The 18,002-nt window shown below is 39.3% G+C and overlaps 1 protein-coding gene across 3 annotated transcripts in view; it reads right to left on the bottom strand.

The window, feature by feature from the left end:
- Window positions 1–18,002, bottom strand: part of LOC105485988 (FRY microtubule binding protein) — a 268,427-nt gene that overhangs the window by 235,087 nt on the left and 15,338 nt on the right. Inside the window, exon 1 of one of the 3 annotated variants that reach the window (XM_071081657.1) lies at window positions 3,621–3,685. The exons of the other annotated variants lie outside the window; for them this stretch is intronic. Coding sequence (XP_070937758.1) covers window positions 3,621–3,681 — 61 coding nt within the window. The 5' untranslated portion in view covers window positions 3,682–3,685. Of the gene's footprint in view, window positions 1–3,620; window positions 3,686–18,002 lie in introns of those variants that run through there. 3 annotated transcript variants of the gene reach the window in all.

Here is an 18,002-nt window from a genome sequence, read left to right on the forward strand (position 1 = left end):
AATCATTAAATAAAGAATTTTCATCAAGACCTTCGTATAAGGCATTCTGCAAAGTTCTGTGGAGAATATGAAAATAGATTTAAAAAGACAGTTTGAAAGATTTTTGAAGTTTAATCTATTCAGTTACACTATACCACCAGGTTGAACAGCCAAAGGCTGAACAGCCAGGTCGAACAGTCAATGGATGAGCACAGGAATTTAGGAGAGTATTTATTCACTAATTTGTTCATTTATTCACATACTGACTATTTACTGAAGGCCCACTGTACTTGGGGTATTGGGCTATCTGCTGGGGGAACAAAATAGGCATGGCTCGTAGCCTCACACAGCTGACAGTGTGGAGGGAGAGAGGCATGATAGAATAAAAGCACACAGGACTATAACTGCAAAGTGAGAAGTGCTACAAAGGCTGCTGCAGGAGAGATGCAGGGGGGAACATATCTGTGATTGTGGGGTTTGGGGCAGGACTTTGGGATAGTGACACTCAAGCTGAGAACTAGAAATAACTGATGATAGAGACGGTCAGAGAAACCTTCAAAGTGGAAGAGAACTGGGGCAGAGGGGTTGTAGGAATTTATGAATGGTCGGGGGCGTGTCATGACGGCTCACATGCTCACTTCCTTCTAGGTTTATGAGAGTCTGTTCTGGCCAGCCACTCCTCGGTACTCCCCTCTGCTAACAGTTTGTATCATCTTTACTGTCATCCAGAGTTCTGGCTGCCTCTTGACATATTATATATGCAAATCCTATCTGTCTTCCCCACTACCCTTAACTGCAACAAGGTCAAGGAATTTGCTTTATTCTTCCTGTAGCATCACCTTCTGGCACAGTGCTAGGCTTAATACCAAGTACTCAACAAATATTTATTGCTTTAAGGAGTAAGGAAGTGTTAAGATGTAAAAGGTCCAGCTTAGAAACCTTACATTCAACCTGCGACTCACATCAGAACTACCAGGAGAGCTCTTTCTGCAACCAAGCAATACTCTGACAAATAAAGCACCAATATGCTCAGGAGTAGAATATTATGTCAAGGATGACAGCATGTCATTTCTGCTGAGAACGTGACTAAGGGTATGTTGGGAATGCCTAGCTGTTGGAATCTTTAAAGCAGAGTTTGTTAAAATGCAGGTTCTGACCCATTACTGGATCATGAAACTAACTCGGTGGGTGCTGACCAGCCTGAATTTGATGAAACAGAGCAGAAAACAGGAGAAGAGAAAATAGCAGATTGGTGGCATCCTGCACAGTGAGGAGGGAAGCACTGTTTCACAAAGCTGTTTTTTTTAAGACTCTGTGTCTACAGATATGTATGTGTGTGAGTTCTGGGTCACAATGCAAAGTGTGTTTCTTACTGTGAGTCACAGTTAAAAGGCTCTGGAGGCTGAGGAGCTAGTAGTCTTTCCCAGACTGTTATCTGGGCATTAGACCGAGCCCTGCCAGAAACGACAAACCAGCTTCTTGAGCTATTTTGTAAGAATCATATTGAAGTCAAACACCAAGGGCAAGAGAAGAGCACCATGGTGACGTTTTCTGCCGCTGAACTGGCAAGTGCATTACACAGGGACCCAACATGAAGGGACACTGAAGTCTATGCTGACTGGACATGGTGGGGGGGGGGGTCTGCCACAAGGACAGTGCCAGCAACTGCCATCTTTTGACAAATAAACGTTGCAAATTAAAGTTATAGCTGTTCCCCTCCAGGGTCCCCTTGCGGATGACATGATGCAGGGGTGACTTGAAGGACAGTCTAATCTTACAGGTGTCTTTGTTAATATAATATGCATTATACTATATAATTATATATGTATACACAAGTACAATATACATTATAGTATTCATGCTATTATAAAGTATATACACATACGTCTGTATATACTAACATACATATGCATTATGAAATATATGTGATGATATATATTTCCATTATAAAATATATATGGTAACTATATACAGTTCCAAGATATACAGCAAGCAAAGGGCTTCCAGTACAGTGTTTACAACAGAAGCTCAATAAACATTTGTTCAATGAGTTAAGTGAATAAGTGAAATCTTTTTCAGTTTTGTTGGTGTTTGATTTGATCATGTAAATATTTATTGAATTCTTGGTTCATATGGGCTTATTCATTTAGATACCGGCTCATTTAAAAAAGTTTTAGGTTTTATTAAATTCTTAAATGGTTATGGAAATGTACAAAGAGGTAAAATTCACTTAATACATGCTCACCAGAAATTTATAATCTAAGATGGCGATAAATCTACCAATTCACAGAAGCAGATTCGTTGCTTCTGATGCCTTTATAGTAAAGTTTAATACCTAAAATTTTTACCAACTGTACTATAAAGTTAACTTTACTATAAACTTTATTATGAGCAAGAAAGGCAATGAGTGAAAAAGGAGTCGACATGTTCACGAGACTGTGGGAGTGCTCTGTTCAGCCAAAATACACTAATGGTCAGTAACATCTCCAAGGGATACCATATAATAGAAATATTAAGCATTTCATATGAGTCCTATAATGATGCAATCTTTTCCAAACACCTGGAACCATAAATTTTATCATTTATCTTGTATGCTTGTTATACACTAAAAAAAATTTCTTGGGAAGAAAAAAAAAGTTCTCTAATGCACACTCTACAAACCACAAAAGTAAGGGGTAAAAGAATGACTAACAGGAATTTTTTTCCTAGAAACAGAATGCTATCGTATGTAAACCTCTAGTAGTTTCATTAGAGATAGTGCAGTGGAATAATTAGCAAGTAACTCAATCTCCCAAGTCTTTAGTAAACAAAATCTTTCTGCTTGATTAGAGCAATATGTTATGCCTTTACCACTTACAAGTTAACTTCTCCTACCTTCACTAAATAAAGTTAAAGAGCGTATATCCAAAATGCAGGTAATTAACTCTGTGTCATGGATGTTTCCTCTCACGAGTTTTTTGGAACTGCTGTACAATATTGCTTAAAATGTTATGTTAGAACTAATGTAACTGTGCTATTGTCTGATAAAGGAAGAGCAGTGGCATACAATTTAGACCCATTTAATGTTGGTTAACACATGGTGTCCTGTTTTTAAATTTATAAACAAAAAGGAAAAATATTTTATTTTTTACATGTCAAAGAAGGCTAAGCCAAAAATGAAGAAAAAACTGCTTTTAGGCCTATTGCAATGTTTAAAACAAAACAAGTAAGGGCATTAACATTACTATTTAGAAGAAATCAAGCATAAATCCTACTTCTACTATAATATTAAATATGATATGATTAATTACTTTCCAAAGATATACTAGCTGTTTTTACAGCCCAGCAATTTTACTTCAGTGTCATAACAAATCTTTTAGTGAAAGTTAAGTGCACAGAAAAATTCCATTGTATCATGGCTGCCTGTTCCACAGGCTTGTATACAAAAAGGACGTCTTGCCTCCAAAACATTACCAATCTCAAATGTAACACCTCAAGCATTACTCCTGTCTCTGAACAATGGCATTATAAGTAAATCCCTGCATGCAGATGCAACTGCTACCTCCACCCTTATCCACCAAAACCTTTAGGAGAATCCTCCCACACTCAGCATTTAACAACCAATTAGCCACTCCACACATATAACAGCCTTTCATACCTACCAAGTCCTTTTATGAAGCTGATCACACAGGATCGTCTCCAACAAGCAGTTGTAATCTCCATGAGCCTGAAAAGAAACCCAAACTGACAGTCTGGAACAGCTACACAGACTATGTTCCAAAGCCAAAACACATAATGATGGGCTCCATGGTCCTGTTGCTCACTGCCACGGTAAGTGTCTCAGCCACAATGCTAGGGCCCTTATATTTTTGGCCCCAGGTGTATTTTTAGTCAGGTGCTAAAGACCTACAGTAGAAGACAAACTAAAACAGGCCTTCCGTCCAGGGCAGACTGTTCATACCAATGGGACAATTTTTAGCTGCACAGTAAGACAGTGACCTACAACTCGCAGAGTGCCCGTATGTCTATATTTATCCACAAGAACATACTATGCTGACAGATTAGTAAAGCTGCTCAAAGCACTCCAGGAACATGAGCCCGACCCACACAGTTTGCCATAAACAGTCCATGCATAGCAAATACACACGCTGCCCCCCGGATCTAACGGGCTGGGGTTGTGTTCCTGTGACTGAAGAAATGTAGGAGCAAAGATAACACAGGGTGAGCGATAAACTGTTGCTCTGGGAACTAGGGGCTCTTGGCCATGAATACAAACAGCTTTCAACAGCTTATATGCCTACAGACAAAACCAACAGCAGAGAATCTGTATTTGAAGCCAAGAGTCAGCGAGAAACCATACACCCTTAAGGAAAATGAAACACTGAACATCTGTTGACATAAGTTGCAAAGAAAAGTGATTGGATTCAAATCTATAGTTACATGATTTTAAAAGACACAGCCTAAACTGACTTGTTAAAAACTTAATTTATAAAACCAAGATGGAGCCAATATTGGAGAATGTTAAGTGTTCTGCCTTCAAAAGAAAACAGGTTTAGGCTAACGAGGAGATTGAGAAGGAAAATGCAAAGTTACTTAAAAACAAAAGTGTAACGAATTGATCTTTCTATGGGCATTATTTCTGAGAGAAGAATTCCATGAGGGTCAGTGAAAATTTATTTCAGCTGTGAAGAGACCGAAACCCAAGTAATTTTCTATTCTTGATTTACTCAGGGTAAATTGAAGGTTTTCTTTAGCAATATAGGTTGTAATTACAAAACAGCATGGAAGGAGAATTGACTGATGAACTGAAACATTTCACAGGAAGAAAGAAAATGTCCAATTTACCAAAATGAACACTTAAAGTGGTTCTGCTGAGCTAAACACCAGCAAAGATGCCCCATGCTACTCCCGCATTTTACACATTCAGGATTTAGAATGCCTTTGTAGAATTGACACAGGTGAATATGGGGCATTTGGTTTACATTTTACTAAAGGAAGTCAAAACCATTAAAAGACAGTAGTGTGCCTATGGAGGTATCTGTGTACAGACAGAAGAGAGTAAAGTCCTCCTCGTTCTATATATAACTAGGAATCCAATACAGAATGGAATAATAGACATGGGAGATTCCAAAAGGTGGGGGGGGGGTAAGGGATGAAATACCACCTATTGGGTACAAGGTACACTATTTGGGGGATGGGTACACTGGAAGCCCAGACCATTACTACACAGTATCACCATGTGACACAACTGCACCGGCACCCCTAAATCTGTAACAAAAAAAGATTAAAGAAAAAGAAAATGGAATTCTGCTTCACTATCTTGTTAGTGTTAATACTATATTCTCTCTATTTTTCTTATTTTTTGCTTCCTAAGTTTCTGAGACAGTAGTACACAAATCTGTGAATGTAATTGTAGAAGTCTACAATTTCCCCTTTTAATTCTGTCAAAAGTCGTCAGGTTCAAATAAATCCATGTTAATTATAAACAAATAAATAAATAAATTGGAGTCCAGACCGAATGAAAATTTGCACTTTGTCATCCTCAAGTCTCCAGTGCTATTATTAGACTAACCTCTCAAATGATGTGACTGTCATTCAACTAAAAGAACATTACTTAAAACAGCCTTGTAGGAATATGAAAAAAAAAATCCTCTTCTTTCCTACTTTTTACAGATACTAAGGGAAGTGAAGGGAAAAAAAGGTAGAAAAGAGAGCTAACATTTGAGGGAAGGAGGACTGACCTTGATTCTGATCCTAAGTAAGGCACTTTCCATGTATTATTTCACTAAGTCCTCACAGTAACCTTATAAGGTAAGCATTACCGTCTACATTGCAGAGTCAATGAAAAAGAACAAAAATAAGCTTGCTCAGCATCATTCAAATACAGGTTTATCAGACTCCAGTGTCACTACATTTATTAATTTTTATTCTAGGGCTTTCCTTAATATGATTGGGACTTCTAAACAATGGCAACCTTACAGTATTTGTCTTTGTATACATTTAAGAGATGCCTCAAATAATGTATACATTTTTTTTACCCAGATATTCTGCATATCCAAAACATAGCTGAATTCCAGAGTGCAGTCACCTTTGGTGCCCTCCACCTCACCTGACTATCCCCACTTAAAGCCCATGTTCTCCTACATTAGACATAATCTTGTCCCTCCATCGAATGTATGTTAAATCAAAAGGAAAAAATCAAGGACAGGTAAAGGATCCTAAGGTCAGGCATACTGACAGTGTAAGTGACAGCTGTCAGCTGATGGCAGATATTAATAAAAAAATCAGAAAACAAAAGCACAAAGCAGACATAAAACTGAGAAAAGAAAGCAGCCTACAGATATTTTAGTATAGAAAGATAATGCCCTTCACATTTCAAAAGCCCTGAACGTATCCATATATTATAAAATCTCAAATAATTAATACATTCCCTGATGATCTGAGTTCATTTACATGCGGTTAAATTACAGCATTTTATGCCACAGATACAAACAGAGATAGTAAAATACTTTTTAGAAAAAAACTTTATTCAAAATTATTAAAATGATTTGTTATTTCCAGGGCTAACCTTCGTGATTAGGATGAGTTTACTTATAGATTGTTGGTTTCCTGATGATTCTAAAAAAAAGTCATACATTTTAAACTATATTAATGTAATCTAAATTTAATAAATAAAACTGGATTGTTGACTTAATTGATAGTTTTGTAACAACCCTCAAATATTAATTGAATGAATGACTTTAAAGTTGATGCTTCCTTTTTCTTTAACAATTAGTCTAATATTCATAAAAGTTTCCTTTCTGCTTCTCTATGTACTGATGGCATGACTGCAAATTTTTTTTTTTTTTTTTTTTTTTTGAGACGGAGTCTCACGCTGTTGCCCAGGCTGGAGTGCAGTGGCGCGATCTCGGCTCACTGCAAGCTCCGCCTCCCGGGTTCCCGCCATTCTCCTGCCTCAGCCTCCTGAGTAGCTAGGACTACAGGCGCCCGCCACCGCGCCCGGCTAATTTTTTTTTTTTTTTTTGTATTTTTAGTAGAGACGGGGTTTCACTGTGGTCTCGATCTCCTGACCTTGTGATCCGCCCGCCTCGGCCTCCCAAAGTGCTGGGATTACAGGCTTGAGCCACCGCGCCCGGCCGACTGCAAATATTTTTAAGTGCAAACGAAAGTTGAACCCAATGCTTCTACCTTCACGGGCTTAGAATCTGCAAGGAAGTTCCTGAGTCTGTTTAGTTTACTTGTTGCTTCTGGGAGGACTGCTCTTAGGCTACCGGCCAACCAATAGCTACTTATTAGCATAAACGTTAGATCATACAACTACTCTCTTTAATGTAGCCTACCAGGCCCGGCATGGTGGCTCACGCCTGTAATCCCAGCCCTTTGGGAGGCCGAGGTGGGTGGATCACCTGAGGTCAGGAGTTTGAGACCAGCCTGGCCAACATGGTGAAACCCTGTCTCTACTAAAAATACAAAAATTAGCTAGGCGTGCTGGCAGGTGCCTGTAATCCCAGCTACTGAGGAGGCCGAGGCAGGAGAATCACTTGAAACCAGGAGGTGGAAGGTTGCAGTGAGCTGAGATCCTGCCACTGCATTCCAGCCTGGGTGACAGAGTGAGATCTGTCTCAAAATAAATAAATAAATAAAAAAAAGTAAAATAAATGTAGCCTACTGGACTCTATCCACCTACTTTACTGTATAGTCTCCTTACTCTATTTTATTATGGGAAGCAAGAAATAACCTTTGCACACCAACTCAAGAATTTTTTTTCCAACTTAAAGGAAAAGTCACCATTTAAAATGATCATATTGTAACCCTACCTATTTCATTCAAAACTCTGAAGTGAGAGGATACATATGCTGATGATGATTCCTATTTTTTTCATCATTGTTCTTATAAACCCAACATTTCTCTAAACTGAGGTATTAGAACCAGTTTGTGATAATATTCAGTGAAATATTTCAGTAATAAAATGGTTACATTTTATTGTATGAGATACATACATGTTACTCTTCCTAGAAATTTAGTAAATACAAGAGTTAAAATATTAACAATAGATGCCAGTGCCAAAAGGATTATGTATTTTCACTATTTTTCAGTGATATAACATACTACAGAATATATTCATTCACTTGTATTAACAAAACTTTCAGAGACAAGGAGCCTTTGAGGCCGTGTTAAGGGAGGAACCAAATGGAGCACAACATAAGCAAACATCACCTGCAGCCTGGCCTCTTCCCTGTGGAAACCATAATAAGGGCAGGGAATCCATAAAAGATAATGTGTCATTGTGCTGGGAAGTACTGGCTATGAAATAGGCTTATAGTTGTAGGTAGCATTTGCCAGGCATGTCATTACCTAAAGACATATCCAGCAAACAAATGCAACCTGAAAATGTGTATTAGGAGGGCCACTAGGAAAATACTGGCTTGTTTTGGCACAGGGTACCTCTGACAGCAAGCTACTGGTGAAGCAGCATTCTACTAACCAGGTGTATGGTGCTTATTTGGCATAGACTGTGTGAACCTATACAGAGGCTCACTTTAAACCTCCAAAGGTTACCCATTCTCTGATAAATGACCGGGTATATTCCTTTTTTTTTTAGATGGAATCTCACTCTGTCGCCAGGCTGGAGTGCAGTGCTGCGACCTCAGCTCACTGCAACCTCCGCCTCCCGGGTTCAAGAGATTCTCCTGCCTCAGCTTCCCAAGTAGCTGGGACTACAGGCGTCCGCCACCACACCCAGCTAATTTTTGTATTTTTAGTAGAGACAGGGTTTCACCATATTGGCCTGGCTGGTCTCAATCTCCCGACCACGTGATCCGCCCGCCTCGGCCTCCCAAAGTGCTGGGATTACAGGCGTGAGCCACTGCGCCCAGCCTACCAGGTATATTCTTAAACTCAACCTTGGAAAGAAAAATCAGAAGGGATTCTATGTTAATGAGAAATATTCTGGAAGGCATACTAACTTAAATGTATTAGAAGTACACTAAATGTTCTTTTTCCAATAAGTTTTCCTGATTTCTATTACTCAGCTTATAGGTACCACCCAGTTCTATATGTGTAATTTCTCACTTGATCGTTCTGTTGTCCTCAGTCTTTTAATTACAGTGTTTTGGAGGATTATTGTACAGGTTCTGTTTCTTGAGTTGAACTCACTTATTTTTTGGAGAGGGGTCTGACAAAAGCCCAAAGTTTACCCAAAGATGGACAGAGCTTTATAAAATGTACAGACTCAATGGCCTCAGGAAGACCTGTAGAATTTGAACCCCTGGCAAGGCTAGAATTTGTCTTTTTAATGGTTCCATAAGTGATTCCAATGGGTACCCAGGTTTGGAAGCTACTTATAGCCCTTGGGAAGATTTAATAATAAATGAGAACAGAGTATTCAGTAAACCAATCCTCCCAGGCAGAGGAATGCATAGGAGGGTTTAAAATAGTTTCCATTTTAGGCCAGGCATGGTGGCTCATTCCTGTAATCCCACCACTTCGGGAGGTTGAGGTGGGAGACTCACTTGAGTCCAGGAGTTTGAGACCAGCCTGGGCAACATGGCAAAACCCTGTCTCTACAAAAACCACAAACATTAGCTGGGCATGGTGGTATGCACCTGTGGGCCCAACTACTCAGGATACTGAGGTGGGAGGATGGCTTAACCCCAGGAGGGAGGCTGCAGGGAGCTATGATCACACCACTGCACTCCAGCCTGGGCGACACAAGACCCTGTCTCTAAATAAAGAAGTAAATAATAAAATAAAGAAATAAATAATAAAACAGAACCATCTAGCTGGTTGGTAACCTTGTATCTATAACTCAAAACATAATGAAGAATCAGGAAGTTAACCAAAAGAACTTGGGGTGTGCTTTTGCTGTCCTTCATTTGTTTCTTACCGTTAAACAGCCTCTGGGGTTCCATTTCTCTGCCCCAAATAGGTGTCAGAAATCTATGTCCTTGATATACATAGACTAATGCAAGGTCTAACTTCAAGCCTAACTCTTACAACCCAAGCAAGGTTTATTTATTTATTTTTGGTCTGGTTTTTAAACTCCTAGCAAATTGAGTGCAGAAAATCAAAAGAGAAGATGAAAAAAAAAATCACTTGATAAATGCATAAATTCTACAAAGCATTTATACAATTAACAACAACAAAGCAAGTGGTGCCATTTAGTTAGTATACCTCCCAGAATTCCTTCACAGTCCCTGTGAACACTTCCTGAATAGTTGTACAGAACAAAAAAAGGGGGTGTGTTCAAGATGACATCCTGTTAACAGTAAAGGATAAACACTTCTGCAGGGTTTTCATAGTTTCATTCAAAACATCTAAAAACTTAAAAAAATTAACCTGACAATGAGAGTTCAGCTGAGTGACTTGCTCACTAGAGGCACGGTTAGAATGAAAGTAAACAACTATTTTCATTTAAGAAAGCATCTTTTATTATTTCATTTTTATTTTTTTGAGACAGTCTCACTCAGTTGCCCAGGCTGGAGTGCAGTGGTATGATCTTGGCTCATAGCAACCTCTGCCTCCCCTTCCCAGGTTCAAGAGATTTTCCTGCCTCAGCCTCCTGAGTAGCTGGGATTATAGGTGCGTGTCACCACGCCCAGCTAATTTTCCTTTATTTTTAGTAGAGGCGGAGTTTCCCCATGTTGGCCAGGCTGGTCTCAAACTCCTGACCTCAGGTGATCCACCCGCCTGGCTTCCCAAAGTGCTGGGATTACAGGTGTGAGCCACTGTGCCCGACCAGAAAGCATCTTTTAAACAAAGATTATGAGTTAGTTTATCTAATCTCATTACATCATGCCACATCATAGTGAATGAAGAGTCAAGAGAGGGTCAGTAATGGACTTTCAGCATTCTCTCATGAAAGTGGTTTGGCTGATTGTTGCTGGATGTTCTTTGTTCCTATATTTCTAAATGGCAACTGAGGATACATTTCAAATGTTTCTGGAAAGGAGTGGCAGTTTTTGGGGGCATCTGAGTAGAGATGCTGTTTTTGACAGCAATTTAAGTGCCAAAATTTGCAAAGGCGTGTGTTCCAGAGTGGGGCTTATTAAATACAATGTATGGGAGGCCATAGGTTTTGAGATGCTACCCTAGGCCCAAGAGACCAGACCAAACCAGAATGGATGTTCTGACTGGTCTTTAGAACATTAACCTTTCCCATGAAGTATGTTAATTCCAATGAAATAGTTAATGCCAGGAGTTCAGAGAATTGGCTCATATTTTTTTTTAAGAAGGCATACAGAATTCAACACTAAGAACTGAATATACTGAATCTTAGAAAACCATTCAGCTAAGTATCCCATAGTCATTAGCACCCAGTGCTTGTGAATCATCTTTACTGGTTTTATTTAGAAACAAATCCAAAGGAGAAATGTATACACAGAAATGTCTGTAGTAGGAGCATCACTATTTTGGAGGTTATACAGTAATGGTTGTTTTTCTGTTAAGTTTTGCCTTTAAAAGTGCGGTGAAGGAGCACAGAGAAGGCACAGAGCCACACAACCTTTTACTACTAAGGTCTCTTTGGCTAATACCCTCATCCCCACAACCCTGTTCTACCCAAGAAGGATTCTTTGAGACAACCTAGTCTACCTCATGTGCTTTTCCAAATTTTACCATGTATTTTGAGTTGATGATCTGTTTGAGAATTAAAAAATATAGCCCAAGAAAGGACCCTCCTTCAGGGAAGACTCTAAGTGTCCAAAGTACATCAGGGATACACCTGCACTTAAATGAGGCCTAGTATGGACTCTGGCATTATGAACCTGTAAGCCCATGTTCACAGGCTGATGCTGCCATTAACAAGCCGTGGGACCTCGGAAAACTAACACAGTCTGAGACCCAGACAGTTCGTCTGCAAAGACGATGGAGTCAGGTGCATACATGAAGAAACAGCAATTGTCCTGCAGCATTTTAATAGTATCTATACGTTCTTTAGGCCAAGTAACCTAGAGAGCTTCATTCAAAGGGCATGTCAAAAATCTAGCTGACCTCGTGATCTGCCCGTCTCAGCCTCCAAAAGTGAAGGTCAGCAGATTGAGACCATCCTGGCTAACACGGTGAAACCCCGTCTCTACTAAAACTACAAAAAATTAGCCAGGCGTGGTGGCGGGTGCCTGTAGTCCCAGCTACTCGGGAGGCTGAGGCAGGAGAATGGCATGAACCTGGGAGGTGGAGCTTGCAGTGAGCCGAGATTGCACCACTGCACTCCAGCCTGGGCGACAGAGTGAGACTCCGTCTCAAAAAAAAAAGAAGTCATTACTAAGCATAGTCGGTAAGAGACAACTCCCAAAATAAAATCCAGTCTTAGAATGTCATTATTTTATATTATAAAATAACTATTCTGTCTAAGTCTGGGACTTCCTGAGAAAACAATTTGAAATAGTTCTACTTTGTAGTCTAATACAGTAGCTATTAGCCACATATGGCTGCTTAGCCCTTGAAATGTGTTCAGTTTTACTAAGGAACTTAATTTTTTTTTTTTTTTGAGATGGAGTCTCGCTTTGTTACCCAGGCTGGAGGCTGGAGTACAGTGGTGTGATCTCAGCTCATTGCAACCTCTGCCTCCCAGGTTCAAGCGATTTTTCAGCCTCAGCCTCCTGAGTAGCTGGGACTCCAGGCCCACACCACCACACCCGGCTAATTTTTTTACTTTTAGTAGAGACAGGGTTTCACCATGTTGGCCAGGCTGGTCTTGAACTCCTGACATTAGGTGATTGGCCTCTCTCAGCCTCCCAAAGTGCTGAGATTACAGGCACTAGCCACTGTGCCCAGCCAGAAACTTAATTTTTATTTTTATCGCAATTAATTTAAATTCAAACGTAAAAACTGACACTTGGTTCAGTTATTGGAAATGTTTTAAGTATGTTTGGACAAATCTGCATATATGAAAGTACTTTTTCAACTGTAAATTTTATTAAATCCAAATATAGATCAAGTGTTTTGGATAAATTCGGTGTTCAAATTTAAATATGTTGATGGTGTAAAATACATTCTGAATTCCTCAAAAAAAGAAGGTAAAATATTTTATTAATAGTTATGCTGATTACATATTGAAATAACATTTTAGATATACTGAATTAGATAAAATAAATTATGAAAATTTCAATGCTTTTAAGCTTAATGTCGCTACTACAAAACTTAGAATTACATGTGTGCCTGGTATTGCATTGGGCACACTGCTTTAGACCAATTAATGCTTTTTATAAAACTTAGACACACAGGGAATAATTTTGCAGATACACATGGAAATCTATTCAGACAAAGTTACAGTGTTGTGTCTTTATGAATTAGTAAATGCATGTAGCCATATATATTCACAAATTAAGTTATTAGAAATACTGATTTATTGATTCAATAACATTTATTGATCACTTCAAAAAGTATCAGGCCAGGTGAGACTGGGAGGTGGTCACCTTTATGTCCACTCTATAGAAGAGAACACTAAGTAATTTGTCAAAGACAGCACACTCAATAAATGCCAGGAAAAAGGACTACAATATAGCTTTTCCACCTCTGGAGTTTGTACTCTTCCTGCTATACCAGACTGCCTCCTAGAAGTTGAGAAGCAAAAGATCATAAAAGAGATTTCTGATATTAAATACTTCTATATGGCGCCCAAATCTATTACAAAACCAAACATATAAAACTGACTAGGAAAAAAATTTTTAAAAATCTTAATCTTTCTCTAGTTCTAACCACATCACCCACATTATGATTGATCACACATCGTGTTGTGCTAGTTCCTCTACTGACATCTTCATTCTTTCTGAATATCACATGGATTTCCACCTTGCCTGCTTACCTCATACTTTGCAAATTACCATTGCTTCTGCTGTAGTGTTTTGTACACAGTGGGTCCTCAATGAATATTGGTTGATTTGTTGAAATCTTTTTTTTTAAAACCACATCCATGTGAGAAGAAAAGCTAGTAAAATTGAATTGAAAAATTGTGATTTCCTGATACAAATTTGCATTAGCAAAACCACTATTTTGACAGTACTACTACAGCAGAATCATTTACATATTGTAAATAGTGTATACTGGTCTCACAGAGTTAGCATCCATCTGAAAACTCAGGAGTAATTCGGGCAATGGGGAAAACAAGCTCAATATTTAAGCAGAAAGCTAAACTGGCAAATGTTTGTAGAGTTTTTTGTTGGGCTTCTTTTTCATTCCGGTAGGTAGTCCTTTAATTCCCTTCCATCTGCTCTTGCCAGCCATTTCACCACTCCCTTCCTCTGCTTCTTCCTCTCCCAACTACACACTTTTTGCTTGACATGTCTTTTCCCTCAATCCTGCCAACCCATCTTCTCCTTCAAAGACCTTGTAAAAATCCCACTTATACCACAAAACCTCCCTTAACCAAATAAAAGGGAAACGGTCATTTTCCTCACCCAACTACATCCTGGGATAAAATAATTTTGAGCTCCCGAATCAGAAGGAAATGGAAATAATGTAAGTATGGATTTACATGAATGGAGTTTTATGGCTGTATAACCTCTCAGATTAAGTTATTACCTCTGTTCTCAACTGTACTGGTACTGATTTGTTTCCTTGAACAATCCTCATTGTTGTTTTCAGAGTCTGTTGACATGTTATGTTGTAAGGGTCTTCCTAAAATGCTGTATGTGGTGGATATAATTAAAACTTAATTATAGGTCTCTTTATTTTACAATATTCATTCAGAGAACTGAGAGTGCACAAGATAGTACAGGTGTAAGGTTTACAACCTGTTGTTTCATTATGAAGAGGTAGGTGCACCTCTGTCTAATTTTCATATGTGATGACTGATGTGATGTCATTACGTAATAATTGTCACCGGAGTACTCTGTGGCATTCTGAAGTAGTCAGTGTCATGCCTTGTCAGCCCATAGTGTTAACATGACTGCTAAAACTTCCTCACATAAAGGTGGGGAGGAGGCATTGGGAGAATCTGATTTAACTAGCCTAACGGGTTGGAGTTTGAAGTGACATAAGAACAGAGCAAAATATGCTTTCAAAAATGCCCCTAAGACTAGGAGACATTTTCTCCTAGAAGGGTTTATTATGCAACTATACATGGCCCAGGAAAGCACACTGCTCTCCCTGAAGGACAGAAAGGAAGGTGAAACAACTGCTAATGCCTGTGTGTCACTGCAGGACCAAGCTGTAGATAATTCTGAATATAATAAAAGCAGTTGACAGAGATGATCTTGAACTTGTTTCTTAGGAGGTGCTATCTTTGGGAGCTTTCATGATGCCTTTTTTTTCTACGAAAATTACACGACATTTTTCTGAGATTGTCATAGGTAAAAAGTGGTTAGACAACTTGGATGAATTGATACTCTAAAACTATCCCGAAGTAATCCAACAGGCTATGCAGTATCCATTAGGTATTTGTTTGATATTTAAATGGTTTAAGGTCATGTGGCCATCTAAAATGTGTATTTCCTTGAAAAACAAAACCTAAGAAAATCTCTGCCAATCTATAACCTAGGAATAACTATAAAATGAATGTAACAGGGGCTTCACATAGCAGCTATACAACACCACTGTGTTAATTTGATGTATTAAATCAATTGAGCATTGTCAAGAGAGAACCCCACCATCAACTTTTACCCTCAACACAAATATTCTATTTCAACAGCATATTTTCTAGCCAAAGTATAATATTAAAACACTGTTCATCAAATAATTGCTTCTGCCTATTTTTTTTTTAAGCAGCTTGCTTGAGCTACATAATTATGCGTGTTTCTATCATACATTAAAATGAAACACAGGCTGGACCCAGGGAAGATACCAAACTCTGACAATTCTACCCCAGACAATTGGCTTGAATCTGTTCCCTTCTATCCAACTCCTCTGCTACTACTTTATTTTGAGTCCTTGTTGTCTGTTTCCTGGGCCATCCTCGCAGTGATTGGCTCTACCTCCATTCTCAGTCCAGAGGCCCGGAATTTGCTGGGATGTGATCATGCTGTTCCCTGCTTAAAAACCTATGGGGTTGCCCAGTGCTTTCACAGTAAGCCCAGACCTTTCAGAAGATCCTTCCATGCTCCCTGTCATCTCACCCAACTTGCCTTTGTATCCACCATCTGTCACTCTTTCAGGGACCTTGGGATCCAGTTGTCATTCCCTCAGTCACCTCCCCAACTCCCTGCAACTGCTCATGCTCTTCCCTCCGCCTTTCTCCCTCTTCTCTGTAACATTCTTCATATTCAAATGTCACAGCCTCTGTGGAACTATCCTTCAGCTTCTTCCCTCCCTCTTAAAATGATGAATCACTTCCTTCTCTACATGATTATTTAGGTCAGTGTCCCTAGGTCCCAGTACAATGCCTGGCATGGCCAGAGCACCTATTTCTGTTCTCTTGCAACTTCCTTATACCTTCCCTTTCATCAGAGTAGGCTGTCTTTGATTGTGAAGGCCAGAGAAGGCAAGAGCTGGGCCTGCTGAATCACTGTGTACTCTACGTACCACAGTACCCTACATATGTAAGCATTTAATAATTGACAAGAAGGGAAAGGGAGGACTATTGATTCACTCTCAGGTACTTCCTGAAGCTTATTCAGGCATGTCCAATTTGGGCAGCTATTTAAGTACATGCACCTTAATCATGAAGATAAAATCTTTACATTCAGATTTTTTTTTTTTCTAGAAAGGCCATCAGTGTCTCCAAATAAATATAAAACAGCAGCATTCCCCACATGGAAAAAGACCTTGTGAGTAAATAATTAAATTAGCTCAGTAGACTTCATTGAGCATGGTTTCCTTCCAATTTGGCAAAAGTGGCTAGAAGGTTTAAAAGTAAGTCAAATCCTTGTAACATAAATGACATTTAGGTAAATGTAGGAAAAAGTTAGTATTTTTACAGAGAGCAATCCTTGACAGTGCTGAATGATTTAAAAATAAACACACAATTTCTCTCTGAAATGTTTCCTCAAGTTGGCTGATCATTATACAAATAAAACATTATTTCACTCTACACTTTTCATTTCATGGACATATCTGCCCAGAGTTCTGTGAACACAATGGTACAATTTAGCTTGTTGAACTCACTCAAAAAAAACAACAGGTGTGGGTTACAGAGGAAAGAGACTTTATAGCTAAGATTAGATGCTGAGTTCCTGCTTGGAATAAAAGATAGAAAGATCCCAAAAGACGAAACAGTGTTACTGCTTGCTGGGTGCTCATCCACTGATGGGAGACATGCTGGCAGTTTAGCCACAGACCTCCAACACCCACTCAAGTGATTTTATTCACTCAGTTAATATTTAACAGATTATTCACAAGAGCCAATGTGCCCTAAGATGTGCTGGAGAGTAGAAAAATGAAAAGACGGTTGATTCTCAGCCATGGAGGGACTGAGACAGGCAAAGTGGTTACACTATGCCACTGTTGCTACAATGGAAGTATGTCGAAAGGGTAGGGGAAAGGGAAGTGGAAGTGGGTCCGTCAGAGTGACATTGAAACTCATACACAGGAGAAGAGTTTGGTCCAGATCCAAAAATCTCACACTTCAGGTTTAATTCATGTAAATGCTCACAGAAAATGCTGCAACTGGGCCGAGTGTGGTGGCTCACACCTGTAATCCCAGCACTTTGGGAGGCCGAAGCAGGCAGATCACCTGAGGTCAGGAGTTCGTGAACAGCCTGGTTAACATGGTGAAATCCTCTTTCTACTAAAAACACAAAAAACTAGCCAGGAGTGGTGGCGCGTGCTTGTAATCCCAGCTACTCGGGAGACAGAGGCAAGAGAATCGCTTGAACCCAGGAGGTGGAGATTGCAGTAAGCCGAGACCATGCCATTGCACTCCAGCCTGGGCAACAAGAGCGAAACTCTGTCTCAAAAAAAAAAAAAAAAAAAAAAAGAAAAGAAAAGAAAAAAAGAAAAAGGAACAAGAAAATGCTGCAACTGTAGCATACGCTAATGCCTTGTTATATTTTCAGCCACCATACATAGCTCTGAATTTAGAAGGAACACATTACATCTTAGACATCTTTAGATGGTTAATTTTCTGAAGTTCCAGAAATGTACTTTGCTACCAAAATGTCCTCTCTAGG

Source organism: Macaca nemestrina, chromosome 16 (assembly GCF_043159975.1).
Source record: "Macaca nemestrina isolate mMacNem1 chromosome 16, mMacNem.hap1, whole genome shotgun sequence".
Taxonomy (NCBI): domain Eukaryota; kingdom Metazoa; phylum Chordata; class Mammalia; order Primates; family Cercopithecidae; genus Macaca; species Macaca nemestrina.